Source organism: Bos taurus, chromosome 2 (genome assembly GCF_002263795.3).
Source record: "Bos taurus isolate L1 Dominette 01449 registration number 42190680 breed Hereford chromosome 2, ARS-UCD2.0, whole genome shotgun sequence".
Lineage (NCBI taxonomy): Eukaryota > Metazoa > Chordata > Mammalia > Artiodactyla > Bovidae > Bos > Bos taurus.
Genome location: NC_037329.1, coordinates 98,329,034 through 98,352,484, shown reverse-complemented (window position 1 = coordinate 98,352,484; position 23,451 = coordinate 98,329,034). Strand labels below are relative to the sequence as shown.

The 23,451-nt window shown below is 37.0% G+C and overlaps 1 protein-coding gene across 3 annotated transcripts in view; it reads right to left on the bottom strand.

The window, feature by feature from the left end:
• The window catches only part of CPS1 (carbamoyl-phosphate synthase 1), a 193,904-nt gene that overhangs the window by 115,196 nt on the left and 55,257 nt on the right, over positions 1–23,451 (bottom strand). For all 3 annotated transcript variants that reach the window (XM_015458817.3, XM_010802252.4, NM_001192258.1), the window contains one exon: positions 698–807. In XM_015458817.3, coding sequence (XP_015314303.1) covers positions 698–807 — 110 coding nt within the window. The remainder of the gene's footprint in view (positions 1–697; positions 808–23,451) is intronic.

Genomic DNA, 23,451 nt, shown 5'->3' with positions numbered 1-23,451 from the left:
CTGCTTGTCTTTATAAGGTAAGGCTAATTGAATTTCCCTAAAGAATTCATCAACTATTTTACAGTTTAGTTCTTTTGAATCTCTAATGGAAACCTTTTGAAACCACCTAATTTTTTAAGACATAATTTTTAAATCCCCAGCTATAAACTACTCGCTGATCCAATTCCCTCACTCTTTACATATGGAAACTAAGACTTAGAAAGCCTGAGTGATTTTCTCAATATCACATTATCAGTTACCATTAGCACTGAGACCAGAACTTCAGCCTCCTGGTTGCCAGATGAACATTTGTTGGCTAGATAAAAGCAGCTGCGTAATTTCTGTAGCAACTCTTACCTTCATTGATGTATATCTATTAGCAGGTCTTAAATACTAAATTCAGTCTCACTTGATAAATTTTGAAAATATCAGATCTATGTACCAGGTCTCCCATGGATTACCTACCCTAAATTTCTAGAATTAATTTTGTTCTTTTTCACCAGGGGAACACCAGGGTCTGTATTCTCTTTCATTTACAGCCACAGGGAGGAGTTTGTGTCCAAGGTTCGAGCTGTGTACAAGCACAAGGCAACTTCAGGATAAGGCATAGTGTGGTAATGATGATGCGGTGATTTCAACTTCCCACCATGAGTCATATCATCCAGTTATTCCTCTATATCAAGGAAGAAGAAAGCCTTAGAAGAGAAGCATTACTCACCCTGCCAGGCCAGTATTAAAAACCACTTCACCAGCAACAGAGGATGGATGGCCAAAGGAGTAACCTTTCATCTTAGTTCCATCTTCCAGGACAATGTGTGCTGTTTGTGCCTAAAGAAGCAGATGTGTGAATCTTAGCAGAATACAAAATATAAAGCACAACTAGCTGAAAAAAAAATCCAAAATTACAATATGCAAATGTATTAAATACATGCACAGTATATTTGATAAAACCATACTCTCTAGATTTGAAGTTGATATCCTGTTACTGACCACTTTTCTTCAAATGTAGGCTCTTCTCACTGGCAGGTGTTTTGGTTTGCTTGAAAGAGGAACTGAAGCGTATCAATACTTTGTCTATCCTCAGTCCACTTGTAGAATTATTGACAACCCAGAAATACTTCAATTTAGCTGAAATGCTCTGTGTCTGTCTTTTCCCTATTAGTATGCCTTAGCTTTGCTCAAGTATAACTTGCGGGAAATAACACTGAAGTGTACCATACAGCTCATCAGTATTCTTAGGCTTAGAACTAAAAGGGATCTTCAAGGTTATCTCTCAAACTGTATTCCACAGACCTCTTGTGTTTGATGAACTTATCTCAAGTGCTGCGCTTCCCCTGAGCTTTAGGATCATGAAGAAACTAAAACTTTATTGTTCTATGAATACTGATGCAAAAGCAAGCACTATGGAACATCTGAAAATACATCGCACTTTGCTTTTTAGTTGGATTAATTATATCTAGGATGCTTCCCTGGCAGCTCAGTAGTAAAGAATCTGCCTACCAATGCAGGAGATGCAAGTTTGAAAATGGCAACCCACTCCACTATTCTTGCCCAGAGAATCCCATGGACAGAGGAGCCTGGTGGGCTGCAGTCCATGGGATCTCAAAAGAGTTCAGACACAACTTAGCCACAGGAGCTAATGTTCATTGCAGTGCCTGGGGCTCTCACTGTGGTGGCTTAGTTGCAGCTCCCAGGCTCTAGAGCCCAGGCTCAATAGTTGTGGCCCATGGGCTTAGTTGCTCCACAGTATGTGGAATCTTCCCAGACCAGAGATTGAAGTCGTGTCTCCTGCATTGGCAGATGGATTCTTTACCACTGAGCCACCAAGGAAGCCCCCAACATTTTGATTTTATTAAAAGTAAACTATAAAGGAAAATGCCTCAGTAATAATTGAGGAAATCTGAAACTAAATTGATATTTTATTGTATTCAGTGTAATTTTTAAGACAGATAATAGCATTATGATTATATTTTTAAGAATTTTCATTTTTTAAGATATATACTGAAATACTTAAGGATAGACTAATATCATATCTGAGATTTCTTCAAATAATCAGAAGTTGGGGGAATGAATAGAGATATGAATGAAACAAATTTGGCCATGAGTTGAAATCACGTAAATAAGGATGATCACGATGCTATTCTCTCTTCAAGGGTGAAATGCAGCTATCAAAGATAGAAATACACTAATTCTCTCCTTTCCTTTCCTCACATTTTTAGCTCTGGACCCCATGGTGTCAAATTCTTTTCTATCCTACCACTCACCTCCAGTCTTACCACACACACACACACACACACACACACACACCCCAACCTTGGTATCCAATAGGAACACAATACATGATTTCTAGACCTCTGTTTCTATGTTCTTCTAGTTTAACAAAGTGCACTCAGCTTTTCAAGGGTTAAAATGGTAAAACCTCATCATTTTTCTGTTGTAAACTGCTCTTTAGAAATACAATGCCTCCTTTAGTTGCAAAGTACAAGTTCCTTTCAGAAAGTTGGACAAAGTACTATCTAACACATTTTATAGGTGTTTGTATCAGTGTGTATATGAGTCTCCATGAGCAGAGTTAATCAAAAGTATGTTATCCTTCACCTAACTTATCAAATAATCTTTGAGGCAAAGTTTTCTTATATCTACAACCTCGGAACCAGTGTTCAAGATCTCAAGCTTGATACTTTAAATAGTCATGATTTACCTTCTCAGCCACTAAACTAAAAAGTTTTTGGAATTAGCACAGAGGAAAGCACAATAAGTAATTAATGCACGTAATGAATTAATGTAACTAATGCATGATAACAAGACTTCCCTGACAGACACTGGCTTAAAACACAGTTAGCCAGTCTGAATTCTGTTTCTATCTGGGAAATCATCTTTGCATGTCACTTCTCATAATATGATTTCCTTATTTTACATTTTAATTTGTCAACCATTCTTTATGTGTAATTCAGGACACAGGCTGATGATTTTAGGAAGTAAAAGTGATCATGTTCAGTACATTTCCAAAGAATATTATAAGTTAATCAAATGTCTAAGGTGGTGGTTCTCAATAGGGGTAAATTTATTGGGAAAATGTCCTAGGTATCTCTGATGTATTTCAGCAGGTGAAAACCTTCATTTCAAGTCATGGAAATACACTGTCAAAAAATAATTTCTACTGTAAGTATTATTTTATGTTCTTGAGGAAGTCATGTGTAGCCAAATGCTTTCATAAAATGGAGGTAAGTCAGGAAACATTTACCTCCTGATGTTTTTTAAAATAATATTTAACTTTCTTAGAACCTAAAATAACTGTACTTAGTTGGCAAAACTTGGCATGTGAACTGCAAATTTCAGTTGTCTTATATATGCCAATTTATCTATTGTACTCAGTTGTACCTGCCTAAAATAACACCTCTGTTTATATTTTTCCCTTCGCTTTTCTCTATTCTCTTCTCTGCCAACAAAGGTCCATCTAGTCAAAGCTATGGTTTCTCTAGTAGTCATGTATGGATATGAGAGTTGGACTATAAAGAAAGCTGAGCTCAGAATTGATGCTTTCGAACTATGGTGTTGGAGAAGACTCTTTAGAGTCCCTTGGACTGCAAAGAGATCCAACCAGTGCATCCTAAAGGAAACCAGTCCTGAATATTCATTGGAAGGACTGATGTTGAAGCTGAAACTCCAATATTCTGGCCACCTGATGCAAAGAACTGACTCATTGGAAAAGACCCTGTTGCTGGGAAAGATTGAAGGCAGGAGGTGAAGGAGACAACAGAGGGTGACATGGTTGGTTGGAATCACCAACTCTATGGACATGAGTTTGAGTAAGCTCTGGGAGTTGGTGATGGACAGGCAAGCCTGGCGTGCTGCAGTCCATGGGGTCACAGAGTCGGACATGACTGAGTGAATGAACTGAACTGATCCTCTTCTCAGATAAGAATTTCAGATTCCCTGATCTATCTGACACCATCTAATTATTTTAAAGAAAGGTAAAAATTAGCATAAGCAATCTGACTCTTGTTAGCCTATTCCTACAATTCTATTTGGTATTTCTCTTCTTTTCTCCATGGGACTATTTTGTACTTTACATTCTGTCTTTTAAAGATATATTTGAGGAGACATTTACTGTTGTCTGAAATAGTCCCTGAGACTGTGTTCAATATGTCTTTTTGCCCCTTTAATTATATTTTTTGTTCTTTTTTGCAGCTTTTATTGATCTTCCAGTCTCTTTTCCACTGCACATTATATTGTTACAAGTCTTCTGTTTACTGCCTGTACTATCCTTTATATTCCACTTAACTACATTGGCCTCTGATGAGTTTCAAATGATAGGTGCCAATTGACTTATCTATGAATCGCTCAAGATACTCTGAACAAAGAGCTATTATTTGGAATCCCCTCTTCTAGCTAATAGGTCCCCAAATGCTATTTCATTCCAACGAGTCTGAAAGAAATCACTGTTACCATCAAAGGATATTTTAGTTGCCTCAGTCCTAGTAGAAAGAGGTGCATAGTCTAGGATTTAGACTATAACCTTCAGTGATCATTTAAATGCCTACTACCAGAGCACTTTGGTAGTTTGATGCTAAAAGTGCAAAGGAAACCTTAATGAAGAGAAGTCTATACACTCATAGAATGTCAGGAAAAGTAACCAAAGACTATATAAATATGAGTTCTATAAAATAAATGACCTCTATCATGTCATGGTCCCTAACTGTTTAATAAAAAAAATGCACATGTCAATAAAACAGTTTAGATTTTTAGGTCACATTATTTAGCTTCTACCATGTGCCAAGTACCATGCTGAGCTCTGAAGATACATGGATAAATGTCCTCAGTCCCCCTTCCATTCAGAGTAAAAAGGCCAGATATGTGCTAGGATGGTCAAAAAGGATACCTCTGAAACACCTAGAAATACAAAGATAAAAATACATCCTTTCCATTCAGACATTTCTCTTTAATGAAATGATTCACCCTTTCCTTCCCATTCATGATTTCAGTTATTATTGTTCAGTCTCTAAGTAATGTCTGACTCTTGGCAACCCTATGGACTGCAGCACATCAAGCTTCCCTGCCCTTCATTATCTCCCAGAGTTTGTTCAAACTCATGTCTATTGTGTTAATGATACCATTCAACCATCATCCTCCGTTGCCCTCTTGTCTTCCTGCCCTCAATCTTTCCCAGCATCAGGGTCTTTTCCAATGTGTTGACTCTTCACATCAAGTGGCCAAAGTGTTGAAGCTTCAGCTTCGGTATCCGTCCTTCCAATGAATATACAGGACTGATTTCCTTTAGGATTGATTGGTTTAATTTTCTTGCAGGCCAATGATTTCAGTAATAAACATTAAAATTTTAAGAAGAAAACATCAAATTTTGAGTCTAAAGTTTAACGATTCCTTCAAGTCTTTACTCAAAGTCATTCTTCTTCTTGGCAAGACCTATTTAACATTGCAATATGCCTAAATGTCCACTGATAGAGGAATGGACAAAGAAGATGTAGTACATATATATAATGGAATATTACTCAGTCATAAAAAGGAATAAAGTAACGCCATCTACAGTAACATGGATGGACCTAGAGATTGTCATACTGAGTGAAGTAAGTCAGATAAAGACGGATATCATATGATATCGCTTATATATGGAATCTTAAAAAAAAGTGGTACAAATAAACCTATTTGCAAAACAGAAATAGAGTCACAGATGTAGAAAACAAGTTCATGTTTACAGAATAGTGTTAAGGAGGGAAGAATAAACTGAGAGATTGGGATTGGCATATACACACTACAAAGATACAAAACCGATAACTAGTAAGAACCTACTGGATAGCACAGGGAACTCTACTAAATGCTCTGTAATGACCTATATGGGAATAGAATCTAAAAAAGAGTGGAAATAAATAGCAATATGCCCCTCAGCACTCTATTTCCTTAGTCTACTCTTTCTTCACAGCACTCATTGCCTTCTAACATATCATCCAGTGTCTTCTTTAAAATATCTGTCTTATCCCACTAGAAAGTGAACCTCATGTGGGCAGAGGATTTGGTTAGCTTTGTTCACTGATGTGCCTGCCTTCAGGACCAACATCAGTGCCTGGGACAGAGTAAACAGTCATTTAAATTTTATTGTAAAAATAAAGCATCACTAAGTGATTATCTAAAGAAAATACTATCTTAAAAATACTGAAAAGCATGATTATACAGTTTTAGTTTGTTCTAGATATAAATTTTAAAATAACAAATATCTGTTTTGAGTTGCCTTTTCACAACAGTGGCTTAAGTGTAGTCAACTCGGGGGTGCTATGGTGGGAAAGAGATGTGACTGACATTGAGGGAGAAAGGTTAGAAGATGGTTATCCCAGGATATGCATACTGAGTATGCTGCATGCTGCTACTGCTAAGTCGCTTCAGTCGTGTCCGACTCTGTGCGACCCCATAGACGGCAGCCCACCAGGCTCCACCGTCCCTGGGATTCTCCAGGTAAGAACACTGGAGTGGGCTGCCATTTCCTTCTCCATGAGTATGCTCCATGTGAGTGTTCATATACGTCTTATGCAGAGTTAAAACAAATATTATGGTAATTTAAAACAAAGGATCATTTACATCAATTTATCAGAGATTTCACATGAAAGAGGCTGAAGTGCTTGAATTATATGACAAACTATTTCAGTCCCTTTCTCTCTTTGAAAATACAGGAAAAAACGAGAATGCTATCCTTACCCAGTGTATCCTAAAAGATAGGAGTATGGAAAGAAAATCCTGTATTCTACCTAGGTTTAGAATAGCTTATACAAATGAATTTTGCAGAAACATCTTTCTCGTATTATTCTCACATATTTTTGGCATAGCAAATTCAAGTGAAAGGTCTAAGCCAAATTCAAAGAGATCAAAAGTTATTTTGAACATTGAAATCTATTAACCTTTTAATCATCAAAATTGATTGAATTAGCATGGACTAAGATTGACCCAGTTCAATTTGAAATTTGAGTCTGCTGCTTTTCTCTAGGTTGATCACTACAGGGCAATAAAGTAGACAATGAATTCTAAGGTGAGTTTAATCTCACTCCCTCTTGGAATTGAGAAGGATTTGGCTCAGTTTGCTTTCACTAGACACAAAGAACAACTTTTCTCTTTCCAAAATATGAACATGTATATAAACATTATTGTCAGATGACTACGTTGGGTGTTTTTTTTTCCTTTCACTTTACTTTTTTCCCAGATTTGGAATAAACAGCCTCAATTCTTTTAATATGTCCTGCAGCTCTTCTTTTCACATTTTCTCCTCTGGGTCTCTTAGTAAAATTCCAATAACTTTTCTCTGTAAAACCTTCTTGTAAATTAAATTCCACTTATGACAGGATCCACTTAGTGGCTTAATTTTAATTGGGTACTCATTTTCATTATAGTCTAATTCTTCATCACTATTTAAATGGATATGAAATTATAAGAATATTCTTCAACTCTCAAGATCATAGTCAATTAGAAAAATTTAACTTTTAATTCATTATCTGATTTCAGATCTAAGTGCCTCAGAGTCAAAGAACTAGTTAGATGTCATTGATGTTATCTTTTATTCATATTGACTTAACCAATTTGACATAAAATACTGAAATATAACAAAGTTTCAGGTTCTACTGGTACTCATTTTCAACTTAGAAGTTAAGAGATATTTAAACAGCTTTAGTTAATCAAATGTAAATCAACCCTTGACTCAGTTACTTATCAACCCAAATATTCATAGTCTATTAAAGATAATAATAAGAACCTTATGACAAGGGGAAGCAGAAAAATTAAGCTTCTATCTGGAAATCTCCTTTCAATAAGGTCAAGCACATTGTGTTTGGCAAATGCTCAGATCATAGATTTTGAAAGATAAAATAATTATACACGGCATATATACATATATATGTATAATCTATTACTATTCCCTAAATAACTATTACCCAAATCTGCTTACATACTCCTAATCTAAATTGTAAAGCAGCTTAAAAAGACATTTCCACATAAGAGTAGAGTATAATTTTTCATCCAACTAGAGAGGAATTATTTTAAGTATAAAGAGGACATACTTCTGAAGAAAAGCAGTGAGAAGAGCAGATGCATGAGAAAAAATAAATAAAATTCATAGACTAAATCACTTCCTGTTCCATGGCCCTATTATTCCCACCCTAAGCAGCCCTATCCATTAGGAACTGTTTGAAATTGTGCTCTGGTGTAAGGGAAGAAGGGGTATAAATGGGGTTGGGCTGGAGAGAACAGTTTTGATCATCTCTTTCACCTTTCATTATCTGGCTTTCTCCTTCCCTTCCATACCCTGCCTGTTAAAATACAGATTTTACTCATTTGGGGGTTTTGTTTGTATGTTTGTTTGCTTAGTTTGGGTTTTGATTTGATCAATTGTTCCATACTAAAAGCCAACTCTGCAGATCTCTTGGGAGACTGTTAGAGAAGAAAACTTTGAAGACCAATGGGCATAATGACTCCTGAATGCCCAGGTACTTACCCTCATTCCTGCCACATATTGTCTCTTCCTTCCACATACCCAAATTCTACCTCTGCTAGAAACTAAAGCTAATCATCTTTGAATATTAACTAAATAGGCATTGAAAGACTTGTCACTTTTAAAGTAAAGGTTAAGTAAAAACTGGGCTTCCCAGGTATCTCAGTAGTTAGAGAATCTGCCTGCAAAGCAGGATACGCAGGAGATTCAGGTTCAATCCCTGAGTCAGGAAGAGCCCCTGGAGGAGGGCATGGCAACCCCCTCCAGTATTTTTGCCTGAAGAATCCCATGGACAGAGGAGCTTGGTGGGGTACAGTCCATAAAGTCGCAAAGAGTCGGACACGACTGAGCACACACACAAGCTAAGTAAAATTTGGCATTTAAATTTTACTGCTCTATATCCAAGTATATGACTAATTTCTCCAATAAGATTATGGTCAACACCAGACATCAAGCAGGGAGACCCTGCCTTTTCAAATGTCCAACACAGTATCACTGACACATAACACAGCATCTGGCACACAGTAGGTGATCGGGGAGGCCATTTTGTACCTCTGTGAATTCATACCATGGCCAGTGATGTTAATTTTCAGAGACTTTGGAAAGATCATTTAACCCCAGGTCCACAAGGGAGAGTAACAGGTGTGATTAGTGACTTTGGAAAATGGAATTGAGCAAGACTGGTTCAACTCTTCTCAATAATTTTTTCAAAGAAATCTATTTACAGTTGCACATCAATGTGGGAAATTTGCAACTGTGAGCAAATACATTTGTTTCAGGGAATGGGGGCTCTAAGAAGTCCATCTGGTTGCAGATCTAGGCCCTGTTTTCCAAATAGCTTTAATAGTAATCAAGCTGATATTCAGATCTCTATGTCTTTGGACACTCTGTTTCGTTTCTCAATTGCTCCTAAATTTAGAGGTAAAGGAGGAGGTGTGATTAATTATCACTGCTAGATTCCTATTTATTGTAAATACCTAACAAAGAGAGTCCCTTGGACTGCAAGGAGATCCAACCAGTCCATTCTGAAGGAGATCAGTTCTTTGGAAGGACTGATGCTAAAGCTGAAACTCCAATACTTTGGCCACTTCATGCGAAGAGTTGACTCATTGGAAAAGACTCTGATGCTGGGAGGGATTGGGAGCAGGAGGAGAAGGGGATGACAGAGGATGAGATGGCTGGATGGCATCACCAACTCGACTGACATGAGTTTGGGTGAACTCCAGGAGTTGGTGATGGACAGGGAGGCCTTGCGTGCTGCGATTCACGGGATCACAAAGAGTCGGACATAACTGAGCAACTGAACTCAGCTGACCTAGCAAATACTGACTGGTTGAATGAATGTATAAATGAATAGCTATCAGGTAGCAAAGATACTGCATAATTCTACTGTTTCTCTGAGTCATAACTGGCTTGAAACTAGCATTTTTGCTATGCTCCAGTTGTATTTTAACCATTCCTCTTAGGCTTTACTCACAAATGTGAGCAATGGGCAATTTTTAGCTGTATTTAATTCTATGTGATTTACTTCCTGGGAAACTGGTTAAGGGAATACAGATCACCTGCTTCAACAGTATTTTTTCTTCCATAGTCTACCAATAGAGATGTAAGTGGGCACAGCAATTCCTTTTGATAAAACCATTTACATCACAATTAAGTTTTATTCACACTAAATTACTTCAGTCAGAAAATCTACTAATTATTTAGTAGACTACAGCTAAACTATTCAATAGCTAACTCAGTGAAAGAGGAAAGGTTACAACATGAAACAATAAAAGTATACACTCTCTTAACTTACATGTATTACCCTATTATTTCTTTTCATACTTAAAATATTAAACATTCATCTTTTTCATTTTATATTTGGTATAATATTTACTTATAACCACATTTTTTAAATTAAATTTAATTGTTTTATTTTTGGTTGAACTCATTTCTAAAACATAGTTTTCTAATTCAACATTTTTCTAGTAGTGGTTAGTCTTACAAATCTTTCAAACCCAAAGACATTAAGTGTAGTAGTAAGATATTAGAGTTACAGTTTCTCTTCCTTTGGCATCTTTTTCCTAATATTTCTTGGGAATAAAGCTCAAATCACATCTGGAATATAAAGTTACTTAAATAATCATTGTTATAATTAAAAATAATCCCACTAGTGGTGAAAATGCAAAATAGTACAGCCACTATGGAAAACAGTATAGTTTCTTCCAAAAAATTAAAACTGGAAATATTTGATCCAGTGATCCCACTTCTGGATATTTATCCAAAGAATTGAAATCAGAACCTCAAAAAGATATCAGCACTCCAATGTTTATCACAATAACCAAGATATGGAAACAACCTAAACGTCTATCTAGGATGAATGGGTAAAGAAAATGTCACATACACAAACTATGATATATTACTCAGCCTTTAAAAAGGAAGGAAATTCTTCCTTTTTAAGGAAATGACCCTTAAGGATATTATGTTAAGTGAAGTACACCAGCCACAGAAGGACAAATACTGCATGGTTTCATTTATCTGATAAAATGAGAATAAAAAAGCAATTCAGTCATAAGCTGTAGTTAAATTTACTCAGGATGGGGAACACATGTATGCCTGTGGCGGATTCATTTTGATATTTGGCAAAACTAATACAATTATGTAAAGTTTAAAAATAAAATAAAATTAAAAAAAAAAAAAGAATTTTAATTCAAAACTGCCGTGGATAAGCCACAACATAACCAGATCAACCCAGAGTTACCTATCTATAAGTCTGTAAGTCATTAGAGTGAAATGTCAAGTCATTAATTGCATCCTATAATTTGAAGAGAATAAGCAGATTTTGAGAACTCTTCACACTGACTCCAGGCCCTTGAATTCTCAAACTCTCAAGACTGTAAGGACCACAGGCAATATAAACGTGGAGATGCTTCTCTCAGTCCTCCTCCAGGAAGGACCTGCTACCCTGCTGCAAGGAGTGAGGTCGGTGGATGCTCACCAGGGTCTACCTTCCTGCAGGGTCTACCTCAGTTGCAGAGGGCTGCCTTGACTTTCCTGAAGTGAAAGTTACTCAGTCGTGTCTGACTCTTTGTGACCCCATGGATTATACAGTCCATGGGATTCTCTAGGCCAGAATACTGCTTTGGGTAGCCTTTCCCTTCTCCAGGGGATCTTCCCAACCCAGGGATCAAATCCAGATCCCCACTAATGACTTTCCTAGAATAGCCCATATCCACAGCAGGCAGAGATATAAAGACTAGAGCCCAACATAAGAAACACTGAAGGACAAGACTTCCCATCAGGTTTTGTCAAACTAGAGTCATAATTTACTTTATCTTTGCCCAATCATACTTTTTGAAGTGTCCCTCCACTAATATTAATCTCTCGTAAATATCTGACTCCTCAAACAACATGTCTGTGTCTACTTTCAGAGAACCTAACTCATGACAGACAGCTAAACCAAATGAGTCTGGATAAGAATCCAAAGGCTTTGGAGAGCCTCAGCAAAGGAAGTTCTGCTATTTATAGTGTTCTAACTCAGAAGCTACCAGAGACATGCAGAACAGTGCAAGACATGTGAATGGTCACCTTTCTTCAAGTATCTCTATAACATAGGAACTAGTGCGCAGTTTGAGTGAATTTGACATATAGGTCAGTCAAGGTCCTTACCCAAAACTAATGGTCCCCTCAAGTTCCTTAATGTTCAAGAGTACACATTTAGTTTAGTGGGGGCTCTAAGCACAAATTCAGCTTGCAATTATGTTAATAAAATTCACAAACACACACACATACACACAGAGAAAAACATTTCTCTATATCTTCTAAAAAGTTGTTTATTGACCTGAGTCAATGTTTTAATTGTATCTGCAATTAATAAAATTAACTCTACTTCTTCAAAATTATATTTTCCTCTTTCCATGTAGTCATTTGTGGAAAACATAATCCATCCCCCACTTTGCCTAGGGTTTATAAACAATATAAATAGTAAGGAAAATACATTAAAACTAATTTGTACTCATGGTTTGATTTCTTTAATTTAAAGCATACCTATATTGTAAATTTAGGAGTCAGATTATAAAATAAGTAGGCAAAATTATGTTTCCTAATGACTTCATTTGGTTTTGAAGAGTAAAGTATGAAATAGTACTCTCTATATCTTAATACTAAATGTTACTTTTATCTGCAGATTTATTGGAGGAACATTGGTAAGGCTGAATATTTCCACACAAAATATTTAAATTTAAAGCTGAATTCTCTGTGTATATGTAATTGCTCCAGTCCTGTGGACACTGATGAGTTTTCCATATTTCAATCCCAAAGAAGGGCAATGCCAAAGGGTGTTCAAACTACCATAAAATTGCACTCATTTCACATGCTAAGCAAGGTAATGCTGAAAACTCTTCAAGGTAGGCTTCAACAGTATGTGAAGCAAGAAATGTCATATGTACAAGCTGGACTTAGAAAAAGTAGAAGAACCAGAGACCAAATTGCCAACATCTACTGGATTATCGAAAAAGCAAGGGAATTCAAGAAAAACATCCACTTCTGCTTCATTGACTATACTAAAGCCTTTGACTGTGTGGATCACAACAAACTGGAAAATTCTTAAAGAGGTGGGAATACCAGACCACCTGACCTGCCTCTTGAGAAATCTGTATGCAGGCCAAGAAGCAACAGTTAGAACTGGACATGGAACAACAGACTGGTTCCAAATAGGAAAAGGAGTAGGTCAAGGCTGTTTATTGTCACCCTGCTTATTTAATTTATATGCAGAGTACATCATGAGAAAGGTTGGGCTGGAGGAAGCACAAGCTGGAATCAAGATTGTGGGGAGAATTATTAATAACCTCAGATAAGCAGATGACATCACCCTAATGGCAGAAATTGAAGAGGAACTAAAGAACTTCTTGATGAAGGTGAAAGAGGAAAGTGAAAAAGTTGGCTTAAAACTCAACATTCAAAAAACTAAGATCATGGCATCCAGTCCCATCACTTCATGACAAATAGATGGGGAAACAATGGAAACAATGACAGACTTTATATTCTTGGGCTCCAAAATCAATGCAGATGGTGACTGCAGCCATGAAATTAAAAGATCCTTGCTCCTTGGAAGAAAACCTGTGACAAACCTAGACAGCGTATTAAAAAGCAGTGACATCACTTTGTTGAAAAAGGTCTGTATAGTCAAAGGTATGGTTTTTCCAGTAGTCATGTATGGATGTAAGATTTGGACCATAAAAAAGGCTGAGCACTAAAGAACTGATGCTTTCAAACTGTGGTGCTGGAGAAGACTCTTGAGAGTTCCTTGGACAGCAAGGAGATCAAACCAGTCAATCCTGGTTTGACTTGAAAGGAAAGGAAATCAACTCTGAATATTCATTGGAAGGACTGTTGTTGAAGTTGAAGCTCTAATACTTTGGCCACCTGATATAAAGAAGATCTGGAAAAGACCCTGACACTGGAAAAGATTGAAGGCAGGAAGAGAAGGGGATGAGAGAGGATGAGATGGTTGGATGCATCTCCGACTCAATGGACATGAGTTTGAGCAAACTCTGGGAGAAGGTGAAGGACAGGACTGTGTGCTGCAGCCCATGGGGTCTCAAAGAGTTGGACACGATTGAGCAACTGAACAACAACATGTACTTGCTCCATTTTTAATCTTTTATTTCATAATTTTATCTTTCTCTACATTAAAATGGATTACACAACTATATGAGCCCTATTCTTATATTATTTTAGAAACAGGCATTTTTAACAAACTGGGCAATCTTTGTATATTGTGCTTTCTGCTGCTAAGTCACTTCAGTTGTGTCCAACTCTGTGCAACCCCACAGACGGCAGCCCACCAGGCTCCGCATCCCTGAGATTCTCCAGGCAAGAACCCTGGAGTGCGTTTCCAGTTCCTTCTCCAATGCATGAAAGTAAAAAGTGAAAGTGAAGTTACTCAGTCCTGTCCAACTCTTAGCGACCCCATGGACTGCAGCCTAGTACTGGAGTGGGGTGCCATTGCCTTCTCCATATTGTGCTTTCTAGTACTTATAAAATCTGAAGCTTCTAAATTCTAATTGATTTTTTCTTAAAACGCATTTTTGTAAGGAAGATTGCACGTGAATAGAAATTCCAAAAAATTCTCTACTGATTGGCTTATCTGCAATGGATGTTGCTATTATGTGACGTTTCAAGAATGTGATACTGGAACCTCCCTAAGTGGTTAAGACTCTGCACTCCCACTGCAGGGGAAGCAATTTCAATCCCTGGTCTTCAGTGAGATCCTGCATGATGCATGGTGTGCCCAAAAAATTTTTCTAAAGAATATAACACTGCAGGTAGATGACATTTTCTCTAAATGTCTCACTCTTTAGGATTTTTTATTTTTCCTTAAAATTAAGTTTTATTGCAAACCAATATTTAAAGGCCTATTTTCATTTCCTGATGATTGAATAGCTTTAGTATCAGTGTTAGTCATTCAGTTGTGTCTGACTCACTGGGACTCCACAGAGTATAGTCCACCAGGCTCCTCTGTCCATGGAATTCTCCAGGCAAGCACACTGGACTAGATAGCCATTCCCTTCTCCAGGGGATCTTCCCAACCCAGAGGTTGAACCCAGGTCTCCTGCATTGCAGGCAGATTCTTTACCATCTGAGCCACCAGGGAAGCCCTGATTAGCTTTATGGGACCACAAATAAATGACCAGAATTTTACACTCTAATACTATCAGTCTGAGATCAAGTTTAAAAAGTCAGACATCCCAAAGCAATTTCCAGGACAAGAACGATGCAAAAATAATTAATGGAAGACACACAGATAAATTTTCTTTCAAAAAGCTTTGAAAATACATCCCTAGTACCTATGCTCGACTGACTTAGAGAGTTTTGTCTTAAGAAGGAACAGTCAAATTCATACAGAATTTATAATATGACCTGTAAAAGTCTGTAAAAATTTTGAAACAGACAAGCATGCATTACTACTGTTAGGTTTTCCTTTGCCTAATAACAGAGTGTTATGTTTTTAAAAATTATCCACTTGCTCATTTACATTTCATATCCCAGCATCATACAGGACTAACTTTGAGAATACCAATTATTTATTGTGAGCCAGCTTTCTTTGAGTCCTTTCATTCACATAAGTCAAAATAAGACTAATTTTGGCTCCAAGAAGGAGCCAAAAATTGCTTATATGAACATGTACCACATTAGACTTTTGTGCATGTGGAGTTTACAGGACTACAAGAGAAAGAAATAAACTGAAAATTGGAAAACAGCATGTTTCACTACAAACACATGACAATATTTAGGTTGAAATGGAAGAAATATGTCAACAAAGTAGCACTGCCCTAAAATATCATATTTATAGAATTACTAACAGCCATATAAAGCAGGAATCCTCACTGATATTTTGACTTAAACAACCTGTTCTTGGAACCAAAAAGGAAAAAAGGGTAGGAAAGGAAAAGAAAAACCTGATTTATTTTGTATTGAAATATAGTATTGAATACATAAATGGACTCAAGTAAGAAATAAAATTTAACAGGGGAAGCTGGATCATTCTGAAGCCATGTTAAACAACAAATATGGCTTCAGATATTCATAGAAACACACTAACAAAATGCCAAATTCAAAAGATCCATATAATGTTTGAGGCCCAGTGAAAATTCTAGCCAGATTTGCTACATATATATTCACTTTATGTGCAGAAACAGACATGCACATATCCTTATATTAACTACAGCACTTACACATCTATGAAATGGGAATAACAGCACTGTTTCCTCCCCTGGGAGTGAGAAGTCATCAACAAAATGTTCTGGATGTAAAGTCTCAAGACAATTTAGCAATAAGTTCCATAAAAGATTTGAATATAAAGCATTATAGCTATTCAATACAATAATCCCCTTAAGCTAGTAGTAGAAATGGAAATTATTTACCCTGGGAATTTAATTGTATTGCCATTAAAAGATTTGCCTATGTAAATTATTTCCATATCAAAAAAGATAGAAGCCCCATCTGTTTATTTCTATTTTCACCAAAGCCTAAAGCTATATAAAACATTTGATTTCTGTCTCACCTGAGGTTTCTTAGATATTAGTTGCCATTAGTGCTCATCCTCTTAAGAAATAAAATAGATCTTAACCAAGCTTTGGAAGGTAGGAAGCATAATCCAGAATGTATTTTAGTTTATCATTGCATAGATAATAAGGTAAAAAATTAAAATCTTCAAGTGTCCTTTATTAGTAAGTGAAATCTTTTTTGTTGTTTGTTTTGGAGTTAATACTTTCAAAATATGTATACTTAAAATTCAGATTTAAAGCAAAGTTTGCTATATCTAGAATATTTAATGAGATTTCTCTACAGTTACAGTTCCTAATACTTCAGGATTTCAAACTATTGTAACATCAGTAATCAATTAAGCCTTACAACATCTAAGGTTAATAGCCTTACAACATCCTAAGTTAATATTAAGTCATCTTCCTTTGGTTAAACATAAGCCAATGTTGGGGGGGAAATTACAAGGTTAATTTACTTGAATATTTCTATGTTCTGGACATTTATAAACAAATGAGTCAGATTCATAAGTAATTTTTATTCTAGTTATGTTTCTTATTATAAATAAAATATAGCATTCAGAAAAATTCTACCACAAAAACATATAAAGTGAAGGTTTACTAACAAGCACTTAATGGGCATTTGTTATGTGGTAAATCATTCTGAATCTGGGAGGGATCTGCCATATTATAAGCTGTTTATTTTATGATTATAAATTATTATGGGTCTTATATTTAGTTCTACATCATACAAGAAATATATTCAGTAAAATTCTTAGTAATACAGCAACTTTATTAATTCATTTGTAAGAGCCTCACATTAGCCAACAACCTCCCTATGATATTTAGATCAATATATGGCATTTACTGGGGCTTCCCTGGTGGCAAGCAGCAAAGAATCTGCCTGCAATGCAGGAGCTGCAGGAGATGGGGGTTCAATCCCTGGGTCAGGTAGATCCCCTAGAGGAGGGCATGCTAACCCACTCCAGTATTCTTGCTTGGAGAATATCATGGACAGAGGAGCCTGGTGGGCTACAGCCCCTGGGGTCACAAAGAGTTGGACACAACTGAAGTGACTTAGCATGCACGCATGGCATTTATAAAGGTGAAAAAAAGAGAAAAATAATCGAAGAGCCTTGAAAATGTTTTTATGAGTTGAACTCATTTAGACTAGGCTTCCCTGGTGGCTCAGAGGTTAAAGCGTCTGCCTGCAATGCGGGAGACCTGGGTTCGATCCCTGGGTTGGGAAGATCCCCTGGAGAAAGAAATGGCAACCCACTCCAGTATTCCTGCCTAGAGAATCCCATGGATGGAGGAGCCTGGTGGGCTACAGTCCATGGGGTCGCAAAGAGTCAGACATGACGGAGTGACTTCACTCACTCAGACCGGATGAAGGATGAAGGAAATCAAGAGTAAGCTAGGGATTGCTAGGGATGAGCAGTCCAACACTAGGCCTGACCTTGACCCATGTAGATTTCCTGAACTCTTGGTCAGTGTAAAGACCCTAGGATATATTGGTCATATCAAGGACATTCGGTCTTGCACAGCAAATTCCAAAAGCCTTGAAGTGAGTTCTGGTATGACCATTGCCCAAGAGATACTGGAAACTCTCTACTACACCCTCCAACTTTGGTATTACCTGGAAACACAAAGAAAGAAGATGTGAGGGCAGAGTAATGTTCTCTATTTCCACAGCAGTGAAATCTATACTTGTTCAAACTGTCAGCAAATCTGGTAAGCATGGTCAGATAGAAACTCAAGGCACCATCAGCAGGAGAGGGCTGCATGAGGCCAAGACCAGCACCAGTTCTTTTGGCATTTCCTCACCCAGTATTCTTAGCTTCTGATCCAGGGCTGGGACCAGGGGAGGCGAGTGAGATGCCGAGGGCACAACATCAAAGAGGCCACACTGTCAGCCTTGTAGTGAGAACTTCCTTCAGTGTTGGACAGTAGACATCTCACTCACCTACCTTAGTCTGAGCCCTGTCCAGCTATAGCTTGCTCAAGGGCTTCATGGCAAGAAGTTTGGGCTTCCCTGGTAGCTCAGTGGTAAAGAATCTGCCTGCAATGCACGAAACCTAGGTTCAATCCCTGGGTTGGAAAGATGCCCTAGAGGAGGGCATGGCAACCCACTCTGGTTCTTGCCTGGAGAATTCCATGGATAGAGGAGCCTGGCAGGCTACAGTCCATAGGGTCACACAGAGTCAGACATGACTGAAGTGATTAAGCAGTAGCATAGCTGCTAACTCGCTTCAGTCGTATCCAACTCTGCAACCCCATAGAAGGCAGCCCACCAGGCTCCCCCGTCCCTGGGATTCTCCCTGCAAGAACACTGGAATGGGTTGCCATTTCCTTCTCCAATGCATGAAAGTGAAAAGTGAAAGTGAAGTCGCTCAGTCGTGTCCGACTCTTCATGACCCCATGGACTGCAGCCTACCAGGCTCCTCCTTCCATGGGATTTTCCAGGCAAGAGTACTGGAGTGGGGTGCCATTGCCTTCTCTGAGTAGCGCAGCAAGAAGCTCATAATATGAAGGAACTGTTGATGACAAACAGATGAGTCCATACCTTAGAAAGGGAGGTTAAAAGGTAGAGTAAATAAACAAAAATGTTCAAAAGAGATGATCCCTCTCAACTACTAAAATATTGTCCACCAAAAATATGCAAAGTTGCTAAATTATCTGAACTAATTCTTCAACATCTCATTTGGGATTGGAACACAATTTATTATTTTTAAAAGGGAATTATCATGTAAGAAATTCAGCCCTAAAATGTATTTATACATTTATGTATAAATGTATGTAGTAAAAGCCTAATACAATCATTATTCTTAAATGTGCATAATAAATTTATTCCCACCACCACTTCTAATATGTATAAAGAGGACTCCTATATAATAATGAATTCTACTTCCTAAGAATGTCTTTAAAACTACTGCAAGATAACTAAATGCTTCTAATTGTAGGAGTTTTTTCAGTTGCCAATTTCTAAGCAAATAACAATAGCTCCTCAAGGTTAAACTAAATAGTTACTTCTATGTTAGAATCAGAATACAATATCTTAGAAAATGAAAACCTTTCAAAAGGAATGGTGATTCCAAGGGCTCATTTGTATCTGAAGTACCAGAGTGAAGGACACTTAGATTGGTAGATTCTTGGCTTAATTATAACACAGGTCACCATTTTTTTTTTTCAATGAGTAGATTAATGTTTAGAAATAGTACTTATTGAATCGTTTTCTACTCATAAGGAACTTAACCTTTTCAATTTAATACCTTTGATTTCCAAATTCATTTGCAAGGAAAAATAAAGCTATTTAGTCTTAGTGACTTTCTAAGACTTGCAAACTCAGAATTTTCTAATTTGTATGTTTCCTGCAGTCAGAGACTAACCACTTATTATCCTCCATGTATACTCCCAGGATACAAGTTTCATATTTATTTGCTAAGTAAATAAATACATAGGACATTAAGATGTACACAGTTCACTGTACTTTTGGAATTGAATTTACCATAGTGAAAAAAATTATTTGCTTCATAGTCCTTGAGTCTAATTCCTTATAAGTAAACCTAGTGATAGGTTTACTATTAAGGCACAGGTGAAAAAAATCATCATAAGTATTTGAGAATTTTTATCAGGTATTATGACACTGTAATAATTTATAGTCCACGAAAACATGAAGAAACTCTGATCTAAGTCTCTATGAGGTCCTTCTACTAAAATGTATAGAATAGAATGTTGTCTAAGTAACCAGTTTTTACTTTTTGAAAATCAAGCCCTTGTTGATTTCATCATTTGCATATACTTTCTCTCAGTACATAGGTTGTCTTTGCATTTTATTTATGATTTCTTTTGCTGTGCAAAAGCTTATAAAATTAATTGGGTTCCATTTGTTTATTTTTGCTTTTATTTCTCTTGCCTTGGGAGACTGACCTAAGAAAACATTGATTGGTACAATACATACATTGTAAAATTGGTACAATTATGTCAAAGAATGTTTTGCCTGTGTTCTCTTCTAGATTTGTTATGGTGCCTTGTTGTATATTTAAGTCTTTAAGCCGTTTTGAGCTTATATTGATGTGAGGATGTGTTCTAAGCTTTAGTGATTTGCATACAGCTGTCCAACTTTTCAAACACCAATTGCTGAAGAGACTGCCTTTTCCCATTGTATATTCTTGCCTCCTTGGTTGAATATTAATTGTCCATAGGTGTGTGGGTTTATTTCTGGGTCTGTTCTGTTCCATTGATCCATATGTCTATCTTTGTGCCAACACCATGCTGTTCTGATTACTGTAGCTTTGCAGGATTGCCTGAAATCTGAAAGGGTCCTGTTTCCTGTTTTGTTCTTTTTTCCCAGGACTGCTTTGGAAATTCTGAGTCTTTTATGGTTCCACATAAATCTTAACTTTATCTGTTCTAGTTCTGTGAAAAATCTCATGGCTATTTTGATACATATTGCATTAAATCTGCAAATTGCTTTGGGCAGTATGGCCATTTTAACAATATTAATACTTCCAATTCAAGAGCACGGGGGATATCTTTCCATTTCTTTGAGTGATGACTCAATTTTTGTTATTTATGTTTTATAGTTGTCAACATATGTCTTTCACTTCCTTGGTGTGATTTGTTTCTAAGTTGTTGTTGTTGTTTTGATGTGATTTTAAAACGGATCGTTTACATTTCTTTTCTGATATGTCATTGTTAGTGTAAAGAAATGCAACCTATTTCTGTATATCAATCTTGTACCCTGCTACCTTGCTGAACAGTTTTTACTAAAATATTTTATAGATTTTTAGCACTGATCATGTTTTGTGGTCACACAATTCTTGGAGTAAATCGAGAATTGTTTCCACACTAAAGATGACAAAATTTAGGTTCAGAGAGAATATGTGGCCTGACTAAGTTTAGAACATTGATAAACGCCTGAGAAAGGTCAGAATCCAGGTCTTTTGTTCCTATCCAGTGTGTTTACCACTACACAGATACAAATGACTAAATATAATAATGAGCATTAAGATTACTAACTCTAGAGATTTATACATGATGGTAGTTTGATACTTCTGATATAAAATGCCTTTAAAACAAAGAGTACCCTGAAATTATTTCTTATTCCTTATAAATGAAATACAACTGCGTCTATTAACAAAGAAAGTGAAAGTGAAAGAAGTCTCTCAGTCGTGTCCAACTCTTTACAACCCCACAGACTGTAGCCCGCCAGGCTCTTCTGTCCATGGGATTCTCCAGGCAAGAGAATTGGAGCCATTTCCTTCTTCAGGGGATCTTCCCAACCCAGGGATCGAACCCAGGTCTTCCGCATTGCAGACAAATGCTTTACCATCTGAGTCACCAGGGAAGCCTGTGTCTATTAACAAGGTACACTCTATAAATATTAGCTACAAATACATGAGGAAGGTCCACATAAAAGTACCAGTGCATCACTGCTGCCATCTAACTCACTCTCCTTGTCAATTGCCAAGGGGATGGTGACCTCCAAAGACATTGAAAAGGCAATCAATTTACACTGCAGTGCTTATACATCTGATCCCAGAGTCTCTTCCACAATCCATTTAACTATTTATAACTGGCTATAAAGCTATTAACCTTTAGTGATTGTTCTCATTGCCCTTCACTAACCATATGTAACTATATCCTAATGATTTTAACTGTGTTTAAAATAGGATGCTCATATAAAAAGTTTAAGCTTAAATATACCTTTCCAAGAGAATTGAGTTTTAAAAGCGAAGGTATGAAGAAAAGTAGGTAGAGGACTGTTTCAAAATAAGTGAATAATAGCACAAGTTGCCTTGGACTGCTGTATAGAATTTTTATTCACTATTGTGAAGTTTAAGAACTTCTATTTTTCATGCCTGGCATTCCTCCAAAACTTTGGCCAGAAATGATTGAGTGTGAGTAATGGCTTTTACACTATGAAATGATGGCTTATTCCTCCTACAAATTTGTCATTCTTAGCTGTGAACTTTGGCAGACCCTTAAAACAGATCTGCCACCATGAGCTAAAACTACTTTCACAGTGGATCATCCACATAATTAAACCATTTTATTGTAGTTTGTGATTGTATAGAGCACTTATTATGACGGTGGAGAATTGGTTTCTCATATCAGTCACATCTATGCCGTTTTATGTGGGCACTGAATTTCTCTGTTTCATACAATGGAGATATACCTAACTCTATCTACCTGTTTTCGTGAAAAGGAAAAGCTATTCCAAGGCACACAACATTGAAGTCTTAAAAGGCACATCTAACTTTAGGTAATTCTATTCATCACTACTTATTCTCTCTGAAGTGATATATGAGTACCCTTGAGATATTACTAACACAAATGTTCACTCAGAGCTTATATGTTGTCACTCTATCTTTGATGACGGTTTAGAACACATCTCCTTCTGGCTCTCTAGTTACAAATAAACCAAATCCTAGAAAACAGTTGTTCCTGGGTTTCTTAATTTAAAATGGTAGTTTCTTTTTTTAATTTTTGCTTTATCTTTTTAGCCATGCTACACGGCATGTGGGATCTTAGTTCCCCAGTCAGGGATCAAACCCATGCCCCTTGCAGTGAGAGCATGGAGTCTTAACCACTGGACCAGCGGGAAGTCCCTAAAATGATAGTTTTTTATATTTCTCCTGAGATCTTGAGTGTTCTCCTTCTCTTTTTTCTTTCTCTCTCTCCCACCACCATAAGTCTTCCTTCACACCTCCTTTCTCTTTCTGTCTCCCTCTTTCTTCTGTTTATTTCACTCCTCTTTCTCTCCCACTGCTGTCAGTGGAGGTCACAAAAATCTATGGGCATTGCTTAGCCCTGAAGATATCATTCAGGGTAAGAGTTGCTGAACTCTTACTTCAGCAACCTAAGCACTTGAAGCTGGGAAAGTATTTGGAGGGCTTTTAGTCAACCCACTGAGCATACAAAGTAGAAACAGAACACTCAAAATATTACAATCTATTT